The following is a 17,537-nucleotide window of genomic DNA, read 5'->3' as shown; positions in this document are numbered from 1 at the left end:
ATTATTTTTTTTATAAATAAAAAATAATATAAAAAATACTAATAAGTACCATATATTTAGTTTGGTGTTTACATCAAATATAAAATATAAAATCTTGATATTTTCCAAACAGTGAAAAGTAAAGTTATTAGGAATCATATTCTCGGGATTCATTTTTCCGGAAATTATTTTTCTTTCCAACTTTACTTTTCCGTCAACCAAACATGGCCATTATTTTTATAAATCAATCCCGGTGTACTGTTCATTTGTAATTTACTCAACCGACAATTGAAGCTAGTAGTACTATACTTATTTTATAAGATCCAGTTAAGCATGCATGGCGTGATTTATGCAGTTCATGTGTAGAAAATTTTCATTTGTTTTATTAAAGAGGAGTTAGCTGTCTTTCACAAAGTTTTATTATATTGTTTCAAATGATATTGTTTTCCAATAAATATAAAATCCTTACACCCTGAGTCCCTGACAAAAGACAAAACACTTCTTTAAACAATAATTTCTACACACCAGGACCAGTTTGGTGGACAAATTTTTATCTGTGCTATTGTGTTTTGGTAGACCAATTACAGACAGAGTTCCGTCGCCCCGATTTGAGGCAATATTACACTTTTGCCCTCTTCTCCCTTTGTTGAACTTTCAAATCATGCAGGTCGATCCGAAGAGGGTTAAGATAGCTTCCTCGACGGATTGGTGGTGGGTCTCATCTCATCCAGAGGCTGCCCCTTTTAGTGTTGGAAATAGTGTAGCCTTTACACGGGCAACTCTTGCTATTACAAAAGAACCAAAAATTAGAGGTAAATAAAACAAAAGAAATACAATAAAAGAACAAGATGCAAACTATTGTCTTCTTCAAGTCGAGTCGAGGTAACCCTCTCTCCGCAAGACGAGATACACCCCGGCTAGTGCTCACGGATTGGCGCAACGTCCCCAAAGATGAAACGACTTTCCTCCTACCGAGTAGAAGCACCTCAAACTCGTAGGCTCCGGCGAACTTGAATTGGAGGCGAGAACCGAGCAATGTAGTGCTCCTAAGATGCGAACTAGAATGCTTGAACTTAGAGAGAAGAGAGAATGATTGTTGGTGTGTTCTCATCTCTCAAAACCACACCTATTTATAGGATAGGGGAGCCTACATGAAAGGTCTTGGTATTAAGGCACTCCGTAAACATTTTGGAGGTTACACCATATGAAAGGCCAAAGGCCTAGCCTTTAGGAATTTCCCTCATGATACATGTTCCCTACATTTAGAAACTTCTTCGGCTCACTCACCATCAAGCAGCTTGGGCTGTCAACTTTGATTTCTCAACTCTGTAGGTTGGTTTGTGAGATTATAAATTTGTTGCATGGTTTCATAATTGTGTGAATTGAGATTGCGAGGTGCTGTAAACTATAGCCTATCAACTGTTTGGGAAAATGTTAAATCGCATGTTTCCTGACTTTGTTATAAATTTTGGAGTTATAATATATCCATTCTTGAATTTGTTTGAAATGATTTGTTAATCAACTTGGAAATGAGGGTAAAGGGACAAAACCGTACTTCAACCTGGAGGTCAAAATTTTCAATCTTGCTTGTTATACAATTTCTAATCTTGTTTGCTGCCAATTGCCAAACAACATATTTTTATGTTAGCATGTCATACTAAACACTTGTTTAACAACTCATTAGCCCTAACAAGGAATCTTTAATTAATGTCAACTTACTAGTATATTGCTTATACATATTTGCATGGCTCATATTATCGTAGAAGAATATCTCCCTCTCTATCACTGTCTAATTATAATCAATCAACCACACCTTTTAATTTGTAGGCATGAAGAAAATGTTTAATTGCATTCTTGCATATGCATTCCTCACCGTAACCTTTCAAACACCGTGTGTAGCCAAAATGAGCCTTGCCACTGATCAAACTGCTCTTCTTTCATTAAAGCAAAACATCATCTTTGACCCTTCTCATACACTTGCAGCAAATTGGACTAATTCGAGCTCCGTCTGCAGCTGGATTGGCGTGTCTTGCAGCTTGCGTCACCATAGAGTAGCTGCATTGAATCTCTCTTACATGAATCTCTCCGGCAGCATTCCACCACAACTCGGGCAGCTATCCTTCCTCGCCTCCCTCGACCTCACCAGCAACCTCTTCAGTGGAGCGTTGCCTCACGAGCTGTCTTTCCTTCACAGGTTGAAGTTCATGTCTCTCCGACTTAACAACTTCACAGGAGAGATTCCTCCTATATTTGGTCATCTACCACAGCTAGAGTACTTGAATTTACGCAACAACAGCTTTGTAGGTTCCATCCCAAAATCCCTCTCAAATCTAACAAGCCTGGAATTCCTCAACCTAAATTACAATTCTCTAAGTGGAGAAATTCCAAAAGAGTTAGGCAGACTTGAAAATCTAGATTCTCTGTATATTAGTTGGAATCATCTCTTCGGGGCTATACCATCAGCGATATTCAACCTGTCGAAGCTGGTGTCTATAGGGTTCACAGGGAATGAATTGAGTGGAAGTCTTCCAACAGACATGTGCACCAATCTTCCATTTCTTGTACAGATCTATTTTTCTAAAAATCAGCTGAGTGGCGCGATTCCGACAAATCTATCACATTGTTCAGAGCTACAGCTGCTGTCCCTCTCCTACAACTCATTCACTGGGCAGATACCTGCGGAAATCGGCTACTTAACAGCTCTTCACACTCTATTCCTCGGTGGTAACTATTTGAATGGTATTGTTTTTATTCTTACCATACTAGATTGATGTAGTAGTATAAATTTGTGTATGTTTGTTAAAATTGTTACTAATTACTTTGACAGGTACACTACCAGCTGAGATTGGCAATCTTCACAACTTGGTTTTTTTTGCTGTTGAAAAAAATCAGATTGGGGGCTCATTCCCTTTCAGTATTTTCATGAATATGTCTTCTCTGCAAGAATTAACACTATGGAGAAACAAGTTCACAGGGAATCTTTCAAAGGAGGTTGGAAATCTTACAATGCTAATCGAATTATCAATTTCAGAAAACTACATGACAGGTAATTGTCCATGGAGTAAATTTCATATTTGGTCCTTAACATATGACCATTTTACGATGTTGGTTCGGAACATTTTTTTTTATTTTCGAATCCCAAACAAATGAAAACAAGCTGGAACTGGTTCTTTTTTTATGACACCGTAAAAAACCGGAGATCAATGTTGTTTAAGATCCATTTTGAGGTAATAAGAATCTTGTAAAGAATAAAAAGGAGGAAAGGCGACGCCAGTTTCGTATGGTCAATAGCTTATGACCATATGTTTAGGACAACTTTAATCTTTACAAGATATTGCATATGCTAATCAAAATTCGCTAAATCGGTCAAAATGGATTTTAAATAGCATTGACCGTCAGTTTTTGATGGTGATGTAAAAAATGACCAATTCTAGCCCGTTTTCGTTTGTTTGGTATTCGAAAATAGAAAAAATAAATGTTCTGAATCACATAATGGCTATATGTTAAGGACCAAAATGGATTTTGATTGTTCATGCAACCATATGCTTAATAGGAGTATTAACTAGGAGAAAAAAATGTTAGGATTGTGTAATTTTTAATCAGAATTTGATTACATTTGGCGCTTTAATCTTATTTTGCAGGGATTATTCCCACTGAAATCGGGCAACTTTACCAAATGTATAAATTATCAATAGATGACAATAACTTGAGTGGTTCAATTCCAAATGGCCTCTTTAACATTTCTACACTTCAAGTTCTTTCATTAACTGAGAATGCCCTCTCTGGAGTTCTTCCACCCAATTTGTGCCAACATGAAGCTCTTCCCATTTTTGAAGAGCTCTATCTTGGCGAAAATTCCATCTCTGGACCAATACCCAACTCTATCTCCAATTGTTCTCAACTCAGATTTCTCTCTCTTAATGAAAACAAATTCAGTGGTTATATACCTACTGATCTCGGCAACCTAAGACTTCTCCTACGCCTTGACCTGTTCAGCAACAATCTTTCTTCAAACCTCGATTTCATTACCTCATTGTCGAATTGCAGATCTTTAAATCGTTTGGGTTTAGGTGATAATCCTCTGTACGGCGCCATTCCAACTTCTATAGGGAATTTATCTTCCTCGCTCCAACAAATCTATGCCGCCGGCTGCAAATTGAACGGCGCCATTCCTGCTCAAATAGCCAATTTAACAAGCTTGGCGGTCTTGAATTTCCATGACAATGAGTTATCTGGTAATGTTCCCCTCTCAATCAAACATTTGTGTGACCTTCAAGGATTATATCTTGGTGCTAACATGTTGAAAGGCCCCTTTCCGTATGCTATATGTGATTTATACAACCTCGTTCATATAGATTTGAGCCGAAATCAATTCTCAGGCTCAATTCCTAATTGTTTGGGTAATGCCTCTTCTTTAAGAGTTGTTTTTCTAAACGCCAACATGTTCCATTCAAGTATACCATCCAGCTTATGGGGCCTTGAAGATTTGCTGAATCTGGATTTTTCCTCAAATTCATTTACTGGGTTTTTACCTCAAGAGATAAGTAACTTAGGAGCAACAATATCTATTGATCTCTCCATGAATCAGTTGTCAGGGTCTATTCCCGACACTATTGGAAAGTTGCAGAATTTGGCAAATCTTTCTTTGGCAAATAACAGACTAGAAGGTTCTATTCCAGTTTCCATGGGAAGCATGATCAGTTTGGTGGCACTTGACTTGTCCCACAACAACCTCTCTGGTTCAATTCCAAAGTCTTTGGAAGAGCTTCAATACCTCAACTATTTCAATGTCTCTTTCAATAGTTTGAGTGGAGAAATTCCTAGTGGTGGCTCTTTCAGAAACTTTACTATGGATTCTTTTAAGGGCAATGAGGCATTGTGTGGAATCCCGAGATTCCATGTCCCAATTTGCCTAGCTGTTTCTAATCATGTATCAAAGAGGAAGAGGGTTGAACGAGCTTTATTTGTTGCTTTTGGAGTTGTGGCTTTCGTTTCAATTGTGTCTTTGGCTTTTATCTTATTTAGATGCAAAAGGAAAGATAAGACAACTAGAGAAGTTGATGAGTTGATATCCATTGTGCCAGAAAGAATATCTTATTATGAGCTTATGCAAGCAACTGCACATCTCAGTGAGAGCAATTTGCTTGGAATTGGGAGTTCTTGCTCTGTTTACAAAGGAATTCTTAACAATGGGAATGTTGTTGCTGTTAAGGTGTTCAACCTTCAATTACAAGGCATTTTGAGGAGATTTGATGTCGAATGTGAGATACTTCGTAGCATTCGGCATAGGTGTCTGACAAGCGTCTTAAGTTGTTGTTCTAATGAAGAGTTCAAGGCATTGGTACTTGAATATATGCCCATGGGAAACCTTGATATTTGGTTATATTCTCATAACCACTGCTTGAATTTTATGGAAAGATTGAATATAATGATTGATGTTGCATCTGCTCTGGAGTATCTTCACCATGGTTGTTCAACACCTATTGTTCAAAGCGACCTGAAGCCAAGTAATGTGTTGTTAGATGAAGATATGGTTGGCCATGTAAGTGATTTTGGGATAGCAAAGTTACTATGCGATGGAGATAGCATGGTGTTAACCAACACCCTAGGAACATTGGGTTACATTGCTCCAGGTGAATTGTTATTCTACATTAATTATGTACTGTATATACTTATAAATGATGTTTTATGTTTACTGACTGGTATAGTATGGTTTTTTGTGATTTTAGAGTATGGATCAGAAGGACTAGTCTCCACAAGGTGCGATGTGTATAGCTATGGTGTGATGTTGATGGAAGTATTCACGAGAAAAAGGCCAAGTGATGACATGTTTGTTGGAGATCTAAGCTTGAAGAGTTGGATCGAAAGGTCAGTTCCAGAATTCACATATCAAGTTATAGATGCCAACTTAGTAATGAATGTTGAAGAAGAAAATGGTGACAAAATTGTGAAATTCACAACATCCATATTGGAGTTGGCATGCAAGTGTTCTGCACATTCCCCTAATAAAAGGATTAATATGAAGGAAGCTATAGCAGAGCTGCAGAAAATCAAATGTTAAAATGATAATAGCAGTAGAGTTTATACGAGCATGTTTTTTTTAGTTCGCTACTGGATGCATACAGGTAGATATTCAATAATGGTAGAATTATTAAGTTTTTTGTTTTCAATTAATCCTGTCACTAATGGCAAGTTGACTTTGGATTGTTCATTGCTGTACATTCCACCCATCATACTCCTATATGTTATAAGTACAATATCACAATGCAAGGGTTATGATAATATATACTTGTAGAAGCCAACCTGGTGGTCCTTAGCTTATTCCATTATTATTTCTATAAATAAATTCTGGTGTGCTGTTCATATGGAATTTAGCCAGCATTTTATCTTTTATCCAATAGATCGAGGGTTCAAGTCATTAAGGGTGGATAAGTCATTAAGGGTGGATGAAAAACTGTTATTGATCCTTTTTTAAGTCATTAAGGGTGGATGAAAAACTGTTATTGATCCTCTTTTAAAGAGAAAAAAGTTCAGCTATTTTATAATTAAAATACAGCTAAGCATGCATGGTTATGGCGAGATTTAAGTAGATGAGTTGGTGTCATTTCTTGCAAATATTGAAGCTTTGTGTTGGTGAAGGTGATCTGCCTAACTCTTGTTGAGAAAGAAGTGCAGAGCAGCAAAAAAAACATTGGGGGAACTGTGTTTATTCAACTAGTCATGCTTAGAAAGTTATAAACAATGAAACCAAATTTGAATTCAAGAGTATTATTTTATTCCTTATCCTAATCCGAGACACACGTTGAAAAATCTACATTTAGCTGTAATGTTATAGTAGTAGCTAAGAGGGACAACTGAAACACCACTACATACGAACTACACAGATCTTGAACAACTCACTAGCTTGAACAAACAACACATCATCTCTAACCCTTCTCGTATGCTTGCAATAAATTGGACCAACTCGAGCACTGTGTGCACATGGATTGTCATCACTTGTAGGTCGTGCCACAATAGAGTTGCTGCATTGGATCTCTCTGACATGAGTCTCTCCGGTAGCATTCCACCACAACTCAGGCAACTCTCCTTCCTCGTTTCCCTCGACCTCTCCAGTTTGCCTCACGAGCTGTCTTTCCTTCACCAGTTGAAGTTCATATCTCTCCAGTTTAACAACTTCAAGGGAGAGATTTCTCCTATCTTTGGTCATTTACCAAAGCTAGACTACTTGAATTTATGCAACAACAGTTTCATAGGTTCCATCCCAAAATCCCTCTCAAACCTTACAAACCTCCAATTTCTTGACTTACCAATTCTCTAGATGGAGAAATTCCCAAAGAGTTAGGCAGACTTGAAAATTTCTGTGTATTCAATGGAATCGTCTCTCCGGGGCTATACCATCAGTGATATTCAACATATCGAAGCTGATGTCTATAGCATTGACAGGAAATGAATTGAGAGCAAGTCTTCCAACAGAGATGTGCACTAATCTTCCATTTCTGGCAGAGATTTATTTTTCTAGAAATCAGCTGAGAAATCTGCCACGATGTACACACACACACAGCTGCAGGTGTTTCGAGTGATGTTGTGAATCTTACAATGCTAACCGACTTCCAAGTCTCACAAAACTAGTTGACAGATGTTAGATGTCGAGAATTACAATACTCCATATGTAAATATTTTTGCAGGGTTTCTTCCCTCTCAATTAGGCCAACTTTACCTAGTGAATACATTATCATTACAGTGGAACAAGTTTAGTGGTTCGATTCCAAATAATCTCTTACTATATTTTATGGAAAGATTGAATATATTAGTAAGAAGTAACTGATGTAGCGTCTGCTTTGGAGTATCTTCACCAATGCTATTCGACACCTATTATTCAAAGCGACTTGAAACCAAGTAATGTGTTGTTAGATGAAGATATGGTTGGCCATGTGAAGTTGCTTTGCAATGGAGATAGCATGGTGTTAGCATTCCTCATTAATCAGATGAGAAGTCTCATAATAAAGAATGAAAAGTCTGCAGTTACACATCACATCAAAGAGGAACATGTAAAGTTGTGTTTCAATTATGAGAATTGTCTTCTCATTTTCTCGTTTCTTAACTAGCTATGCTAAGGTGTGTTAGTCTAGATCCTTCCATTGAGCAGTATATATAGAGATAAAATTGTATGTCCATTATGATCAATCACCTTATGAAAGTGACTATACATTAAATCTCATATTCTACGTTTTGATCCTATCTCTCAAAAATGGGTCTACTGCATTTCCTTTATGGTATCTGAGCAGGTTTTTAACCTGTCTCTCTTACCCTTCTATCTCCCTTGCCTTTGCTTATTTTTTTTTAGTTTTGAAAACATGGCTGAGTTTTCAAGCTCAAGCAGTACCTTGCATAGTGATTCTACTTCTTCCTCCCTCACCTATAATATTCCCACCTTACCAAATAACCAACCAATCTCTGTCAAATTGAATGACTCAAATTATTTGATATGGAGGCAACAAGTTTTAGCCACGATTGAAGGCTATGGGCTGGAGTCCTTTCTCACAGGGGATCATCCACCCAGAATGATTCAAGACCAAGGAACTGAGCGAATGAATCCAGAATATTTGAATTGGCATCGCCAAGATCAACGATTGTCGGCCTGGATCCAGTCTTCTCTCACCGAAAGTGCAATGGTGTTAGTTGTTGGACTGAGATCTACAAATGATATATGAAATGCTCTTGAAACAAGCTTCTCAAATCAATTAAAGGCCAAGATGATGCAATACAAACTACAACTCCAGACTATGAAGAAGGAATCCTTATCTATGAGGGACTACTTGAGCAAAATAAAGAATTGTTGTGATTTACTTGGAGCTGCTGGATGCAAAGTGACAGATGAAGATCAGATCTTGCACATCCTGAGTGGCCTTGGAATGGAATATGATCCTGTTATGGTGACTATCACTTCAAGGGCTGAGCCTACAACTGTAGAAGAAGTAAGTGCTTTGCTACATAGTTTTGAAACACGATTCGAATCTGGAAGAAATTCATCTATTAATCTGGATGGTTCGCAACCCTCTGCTAATGTTGTTAACATGTCTGAGTCAAGAAAGGAAAGTGGTTATGGAAAGGGAAATCCACAATTTTTTAACAGGTTTCAAGGAAATAGGGGAGGACACTCCTTTAGGGGTAGAAGAGGTGGAAGAGGAGGAAGAGGATTCAACAACCGTTTGGTTTGTCAACTCTGTCAAAAACTAGGACACTCTGCTGATAGATGTTGGAACAAATATGAACAATCCAGTGGCTTCAACTCACATCCTAGACAACAGCAAAATCACTCCTACCAGCAAACTCCCTTTCACCCTTCAAATCCTACTGCTAATATAGCTCAAGCCAGGGATCGCACAACTTCCAACCACAACCTGCCCATCAATCTATATCTGAATATGGGTTTGACAACAACTCCACTGTCTCATGGTATCCTGACTCAGGAGCTACTCACCACATTTCAAATGACATCTCAACCTTGAACTCTAGCACAGAGTATCAAGGAGGTACTGAACTTCTTCTTGGTAATGGTATTGGAGTTAAAATTGCTAATATTGGTCAATCTCATGTGATTACTCCATCTGCTGTTCATTCTAAAAATATTCTTCATGTCCCGGATGTCACTAGAAATCTCCTTAGTGTATCTAAATCTTAAAAGGATAACAATGTTTTCTTTGAATTCCATCCTACCTTTTGTCTTGTCAAGGATCAGGAATCCAAAGCAGTCATCCTCAAGGGCACCCTTGATCAAGGGTTGTACCAATTCTTGCTTCCCAAGCAATCCAAGCCACCCATCAGTTCAAATCTTTCAAATACAATCAAGAACATCAAGCAACCTACTATCTTCTCAGCTCATCTAGGACCTGCTGCTGTTCCTAGTTCACTCCCTTGTTTTTGTTAATTTTCAGGGACAGACCGATATGGTATACTGTGTCAAAATTTGGGGGAACGAGGTAGTAATTTTTTCAAAGAAGTGAAGAACAATATTTTAAACTTTGATTTCAGTCTCAAGATTAATTAGTGATTTCAAAAATAAATAATTCAGCGAAGTAAATAGGATTGGAGCAACATGTGAATATTGATGGTCTAGCAATATTAATGGTTCATTCACGTTTTCATATAACAATTCAAAATTTTATAATCTATTGATGTTTTCTAAAAAACATTTGCCCAAAAAAATATAAAAAGTAACCCACTCATATATCTTATTTCAAATAATTTTTTTAATTTTTTAAATGAGTTTTTAAAATATGATGACAATAATAGAAAATAAATGGAGATGCGGGGGATCGAATCCCGCATTGTGCATAAATTTATGGCATAAAAGGTTAGGACATTGTGCTTTTGATATTGTTGAGAAAGCTCTTTAAAGCTGCAATATTTCTTTCAACTCAATGAAATCCAGCTTACTTTGTCATCCTTGTTGTATTGCCAAATCTCATCGCCTACCTTACACTCCTTCTACTGCTCAACATTCATCTCCGCTTGAATTAATTCACAGTGATTTATGGGGACCATCTCCCATTGTTTCAAGAAATGGATTTTCCTACTATGTGACGTTCATTGATCACTACAGTAGATTCACATGGCTGTATCTTTTAAAATCTAAAGGGGAAGTTTTGAATGTTTTCAAAGCCTTCAAAGCTATGGTGGAAAATATGTTATCTTGCAAAATTAAAGTTCTTCAGTCGGACTGGGGAGGAGAGTTTCAAGGGATGTCTTCTTTTCTACAAGAATGTGGTATTTTACACAGAATATCATGTCCTTACACACCACAGCAAAATGGTTTAGCGGAAAGAAAACACAGGCATGTGGTTGAAATGGGGTTGGCTTTAATGTCTCAGGATGGCCTTCCTTCAAAATTTTGGGATGATGCCTTTACTACAACATCTTTTCTCATCAATAGAATTCCAGCAAAACCTATTCTATTCAAAACTCCATTTGAACTTCTTTTTAAAGCCAAGCCTGATTATAATCTTCTGAAGGTTTTTGGGTGCTTATGTTATCCATTTATGAGACCCTACACCAGAAACAAATTGCAAAACAGATCAGAAGCAGCAACATTCATAGGTTATAGTTCCTCTCACAAGGGTTACAAGGCACTTCTCCCATCGGGAAAAATCATTGTCACTCGTGATTTTCTTTTTGATGAATCCAAATTTCCCTTTCTATCATCATCTACACATGCTCCTATAAATCATGCACCTTTGCCCTTTTTCTCCTTCCCTCTACATCAGCCTGATATTGCTCCACAACCTCAGCAGTGTCCTCAAGCTATAGTCAGCACCTCTGTCTCAACACATTCTACTCCTCCTACTTCGCCACAACCTAACACTATCATCTGCAACACCTACTACCAATGTGCATCCAATGGCACTCGTGCTAAAAGAGGCATTTTTAAACCCAAACTCTATAATACTTCTATACCCTCCTACACTCTTCCAAAATCTGTTATTGCTGCCCTTCTTATTCCTATTTGGAAGGATGTAATGTTGGCAGAATTTCTTGCTCTTCTCAGAAACAAGACATGGACTTTAGCTATGCTGCCACCTGGTAAAAATGCTATTGGTCGCACCTGGATCTTCAAGCTAAAGATGCATGCAGATGGTTCGATTGCAAGACACAAAGCTAGACTCGTGGCTCAAGGCTTCTCTCAACTCCCTGGCTTCGACTTTACTGAAACTTTTAGTCCAGTAGTGAAGCCAAGCACCATCAGGATCATTCTCAGCCTTGCTACTTCATCACAATGGAAAGTTACTCACCTTGATGTGAATAATGCTTTTTTACATGGTGACTTGAACTCTAGCACAGAGTATCAAGGAGGTACTGAACTTCTTCTTGGTAATGGTATTGGAGTTAAAATTGCTAATATTGGTCAATCTCATGTGATTACTCCATCTGCTGTTCATTCTAAAAATCTTCTCCTAAAAAATATTCTTCATGTCCCGGATGTCACTAGAAATCTCCTTAGTGTATCTAAATCTTAAAAGGATAACAATGTTTTCTTTGAATTCCATCCTACCTTTTGTCTTGTCAAGGATCAGGAATCCAAAGCAGTCATCCTCAAGGGCACCCTTGATCAAGGGTTGTACCAATTCTTGCTTCCCAAGCAATCCAAGCCACCCATCAGTTCAAATCTTTCAAATACAATCAAGAACATCAAGCAACCTACTATCTTCTCAGCTCATCTAGGACCTGCTGCTGTAATACCCGCTTCTTTAATTACCCCGTTACGTTAATGCTTAATGACGAACTACAAAATTTTCGTTCTCTTGATTCGTGATCGAATGGAAATCGTTACATTTCCTTGTTTATGTTTAATGGTGAGGTTCGCAAAGAGATGAAAGCTAAAGTAAGAAGTTAGCAAGCAAAACAACCTCGAATGTGCGTACAAAATATTTTCGAACCAAAGGTGTTCGAGTACCTTACATACATAATGAACTAGCATCTAATTACAAATGTTTGAATGAAGCAATGAGAGGAAAATCAGGATTTCATTTATTTCACTTCGGGCCTCCCTCTTTAAGCCCAAGTCGCGACCTGTTTTGAGCAGCCCGTCAGGCCCAAGGCAGCAAGGTGGCAGCCGAGATTTGCAGTTCCACCTGCAAGGTAAAAATAAACATTTATTATTTGGGAGACAAGAAGAATTAAAGGGAGCTACTATTAGGAACTTGAGGCAACTTTCCTTTACCAATGAGAGACTAGGATATACCCAAAAAGGGCAAGTCAATACCTGCAACACCCTCTCTTCAAAACAGCCCCTGCAACCTTCTTGTACACTTCAAAAGCAAACAAAAGCACATCAATGCAAGGTTTTGGAACCAAGCCTAACAACAAGTTTCATTAATAAAAAGTAGTGAGGATCAAAAGACAAGAGATATGCTGGGCATAAAAACAAAAGGAGATCAGCCTCATTAACTCCTCCTAAGGTACACAAAATCAGCCTATAAAAACCCCTCCACACTACATATGAACTCCCTTTCACATACTTCAAAATTTCCAGCAGTAAGGAGAGTTAGAGAGTGAGTAAGAAGAGTAATAGTAAGGAAAAGAGTGACGGAGCTCCCTTGCACCACCAGCTTGAACCAAAATCCGCCAGCCACTCAAAGAGGTAATCACCACATCCATTTTATTACATCCATTCTAGAACATCAAATATTAGGCACATCATGATAGACTTTAAACCACAACACAGTAACTATAAGTTTTTACAACAAAACTTCAGCCGATAGAAGCACTTCAGTTTTTCATGTTCAAAATGCAAAATTTACAGTAGCATATATATATGTAAAGACTCTTTCCAGTGAGCTAAATTTATCTCCAAGATCACATCCTCAAAACACAATAAACAAAAGGTCTCCAACATAGCTACTGCCCAAGTCTCAACAAAATACTTAGTAATGAAAGGAAGTATAAGAACGTAGCTTTAAGACCGAGGGGCTCCCTCGGAGACCACCGTAGACGGCGAGGCCAGGAGGGCGGCTGCGGAGACTCCACGGGCAGCAGGTTGCCCGGCTGAACAGCTCCAGCAGCGGCTGTCCCACCGTACATCGGTCGGCGAGGTGGTGGCTGTCCAGCGCAGCAGCAACGACGACTCGTGAAGGACGGTGGCGGCGGCTGCCCAGCTCTGGACGGCGGCGAACAGTGTCAAACGCCAGCAAGGAGAGCTAGGCAGGCGTGACCGCCCGCATGCACCGCTGCACAGCCGACGGCGTCCGCGCGAAGCGACGGCGAGGGCCGACATGGAAGAAAGTGACGCCGTGGAAGAGAGGCGACACCCCCTCCCCTATCGGTGAAATCGCCGGAAAATGCGAGAGATGGAAAGAGGAGTCGTTTCTGTCACAGAGAGAGTGAGAGAGACAGAGGGAGCGACGGGGGTGAGAGCAGCAGCAGGCGGTGACGGCGGAGGGTTTCGCCGGTGAACCGGTGACGCTGGGGAGCTGGAGCCGGCGGTACTCCGGCGACTAGGTGGGGCGGCGATTCCACCGAGAGGAAGGAGGAAGAAGGAGCTAGGGTTGTTCTTTCAATTTGGGGATTTTTGATTTTTATGAAATGAGAGAGAACGATGGATATGGGGGAGTGTTTAGTTTGGGCCAGGCTTGGTGGACTCATGTTTAAGTTGGCTATTTTTCTTTTTGGGCCACTTCATCAATTAAGTTTTAGGTTGGGCCACTAATTAAATTAAAGTAGGTATGAGGGATCTAATTAAATCATGGGCCTTACTATGTTGTGGATTTAATAATTACTGGTCCGCTAATTATTTCCACGAGGATAAGTCTAAATTTCCCGGGATTTAGTATGAGTGCTCAAATAATTAATTTTCCCGATTTAATTAAATCTACTGATTTAATTAATATTCAAGAATTCTAGAACTCTTCTAGAAATTTTTTTTAGAATAAAACGATCACGCACTTAGGATGCATTCATGTTTAAGCTTAATGGATATCTCAAAATCTAATTAAGTATCATTTTATTTACTAAAGGGGCGTCTTCGAACGTCGTCTAAGACCAAGTTAAGGAAATTTCGGAAGGAGCGTTAGCTTTTGAGGTGGGCATTTCTTTCAAAATGTGATTTCAGTATGAAAATGTGAATCTTTGCTCAAGTATGTTGTCATGCCATGTTTTGTTTTATGATTACCTATCTGCTTGGCTATGCCAATTTAAGTTAAATCGAATTCGGGTCCCAGTAGGGCCGCAAACCCTACTCGGACTAGTGTACACATAAGGGGACCGTGAGCTAACAAAGGAGTTGGCCGGTCCAGTGACCGTCGTGGAATGTGGCCACATTCCCGGTTCACATCAGTTTCAGATATGGTATATCTATGTTATGTGATTGCGCAATCAAATCTTTACTAAAGGAAAAGTATTTTAGTGACTCGGGTCTTTTAAGTAAAACCCCGTGATCACTCAACTGTGGCATTGACAATTTAAAATAGAACTGTTTTTGGCAATGTGCCCACTGAGTATATCAAATACTCAGCCCTGCATGTTATTTTCAAATGTGCAGGTTGAACGTGGACGAGCAGGCGAAGGTGTTGGGAACGATCCTTAAATAAGTAGATAGGTAGCCCAAGGTAGCATGTCTTCATACGTGCTATTTTGTCTTGGACTCTTCCGCTGCAAATCTAGAGTTATGTGCTAGAAAGCTATGAACTTAGTCTTGATACTCTGAACACGTTTTGACTATGTACCCATATGCCTTTGATACTGTTGATTTAAGTGATTTCATCCTTTCTATGTTGTCCCTTGATTATTGAGAATTGTTTAGTCGCGAAATAGCTACGCTCACTAGCACTAGGGAGTTGTGGTCGTGACAGAGTGGTATCAGAGCAACGTTCTTTCGCTCTGGACCCAAGAACCTTCTTTTCAAGCCTTAGTCTAGAATGATAGTACTAGACTAGAATAGTACTAAAATGGAAAGCTTAAAAGGACCCAACACCTCGACTCGTCACGTTCAACTGCAGCAATGAGGTAAGAAAGAAGTTTTTACCAGAAAATTTTCAGTTATTCATGAAAGACCTTGATAAAAGGAAAAGTGATTTTCTTTCTGAAGATATTGTGAAAACATTCAAGGTTTTCAAGGAAAAGCTTGTAAATTCCAATTTTTCCTATGAACTATGGAATTTCAAGTTTAAAATGTTAGGCATAAGGATGTCTTGAGACAAATGCTAAAGTATTATTAATTACGCATGCTCGATTATGTGAAGTATGATGATAGATTAAGAACTTTTAGAAAGTTACGAAATGACTAATGCATGCGAACATAGTATGCCTAAGAAGTACATTAGGCTGAACGCTCTTGAACAGTGATATAAGTTGATGACTTCCTTTCCGCTTTCCTAAGCGATAAAACGAACAAGTATATGCAAGTTAGGGCAAAACCCTAGTTTTGTTTTCAAAATGAGGAAATATAGGTGAATGGGTCTAAAAGTGGAACCCACACCTTTTCCTCTACCCTATGTCTTGACGAGACCACGATCCATGATGTTGTAATTGGAACAATTCCAAATGTACAATAATGAACCTAACAATTTATAAATAACCCATCTATTCTTAGATGGTAACGATCACACGAGATACGAGAAACTACCTACGGCACATGGGCGTCTGTTGAACGTTTTAAATGATGAGAACAACATGAAGTTCCCTTTGTCTTCATGATCTCAATCATAACCGAAATGAGCGTACCCTCGATCCAGTAAAGGAGGTGTATCCTTACACGAAAAGATATCGTACCTACGATCTAATTAAGTGATCCAGTCTTGCGTAGCAAGTCAAGGAGGCTACGCGATCTAGAAACAATGCTTATAGCACGCTGTGAAGCACGATGGAGAGTGCAATGTTTTACGAGAATGACCGTCCTGACTTATCGAGAACATTATGAAAATATGACCTTCAACGACAGTTATTAGTAGTAACACCAGGAATCCTAGCTTGGAATGTATGGTTTCCTATAACGCCCTGATCATGTCCGAGCTCCGAAAGAGCAAACAAGGGAGTGTCACATAACTGGAACAGATGATTATGATCAACAGTACTTACTTGGATTCCAATCGATTTCTTTCTATGAACCTCCTTAATGAAAATGCCCTCGTCTACTTTAGACTTTAGATTGACTTGCATTTATGCAAGTAATGCCTCACTTTTTCCTTTCCTATGAAAGTTGTGACTCTCTTTCAGTTTGTTGGCTATAGTAGTTGAGCTCCTTGTTTAGAAAATGTAAAGTGTTGAATTCATAAGCTTCGGTCATAAACCTTCGATTCTAAAGTTGCTTACGACCATGCCCTCTAGAATAATCTCATTTTGAACATCCTTAACAAGGGTGTCCTGCCGTCTATTTAAGACTTTTGATTGACTCGCGTTTTGGCAAGTAATAAGTCACTATCATTTTTTTCAACGAAAGTGGTGACTTACTTTCAAATCTTAAATTCAGAAGACTCATATGTTCTCAAACATCTTTGTTGGTTGTTGTCTCCTATGACCCCCCATTTGCAAGATCAATATCCTGGTTTCATTAACTCTCACGATATAACTTCATCCTTAAGTTGCTTATTGTTCAGACATTTCTCCTCAGAGAATGGCACAAAAAGTGGAACTTTTGTTCACCTCCTTATTTGGCAACCATATTGTGACTATTTCGTTCTTATATGGGTGAATTTGTTTTGCCCAGTTCCACTACATGCATTGTTTCTAGCTCATGATTTCTTTCTGAAACACTGAGTTAAGGCTAGTGTATTGCATATCCCTTGATGTATTGGACCTATTTGATCGTTCCAAAAAGTTTCTTTCACCTTGGTTGCCTCTAACCAAACTTGCGAACCCATTGACTTGATTCCACAATATCACATTATGATGTCGTTAAACCATGATAAACATTGATTCGTGGCAATTGCCTGTATTTCTAAACTCTTCCATGACTGATAAACTCGGGCTTTGACATGTTGAAACCATCATCCTTAATGTTCAGATCTTTTCAATTTGAGCCGACAATTGAAATATCCTATATGGTAGCCCACTATTGAAATTGAGAG

General features: G+C 38.7%; 1 protein-coding gene and 1 non-coding gene across 2 annotated transcripts in view; both read left to right on the top strand.

The window, feature by feature from the left end:
• Nucleotides 1-1,883: 1,883 nt before the first annotated feature.
• The window catches only part of LOC125195218 (probable LRR receptor-like serine/threonine-protein kinase At3g47570), a 16,238-nt gene continuing 584 nt past the window's right edge, over nucleotides 1,884-17,537 (top strand). The window contains exons 1-5 of the mRNA XM_048093399.1: nucleotides 1,884-2,173; nucleotides 2,276-2,718; nucleotides 2,807-3,025; nucleotides 3,621-5,612; nucleotides 5,709-5,766. Of these exons, the coding sequence (XP_047949356.1) occupies nucleotides 1,884-2,173; nucleotides 2,276-2,718; nucleotides 2,807-3,025; nucleotides 3,621-5,612; nucleotides 5,709-5,766 (3,002 nt within the window). The remainder of the gene's footprint in view (nucleotides 2,174-2,275; nucleotides 2,719-2,806; nucleotides 3,026-3,620; nucleotides 5,613-5,708; nucleotides 5,767-17,537) is intronic.
• On the top strand, nucleotides 8,844-8,982 carry LOC125197614. The gene has a single exon (XR_007172150.1). It is a non-coding gene; the product is annotated as a small nucleolar RNA Z247 (small nucleolar RNA).

Source organism: Salvia hispanica, chromosome 6 (genome assembly GCF_023119035.1).
Source record: "Salvia hispanica cultivar TCC Black 2014 chromosome 6, UniMelb_Shisp_WGS_1.0, whole genome shotgun sequence".
Lineage (NCBI taxonomy): Eukaryota > Viridiplantae > Streptophyta > Magnoliopsida > Lamiales > Lamiaceae > Salvia > Salvia hispanica.
The sequence above is the reverse complement of the archived record's forward strand: the minus strand, read 5'-3'. Positions and strand labels throughout refer to the sequence as shown.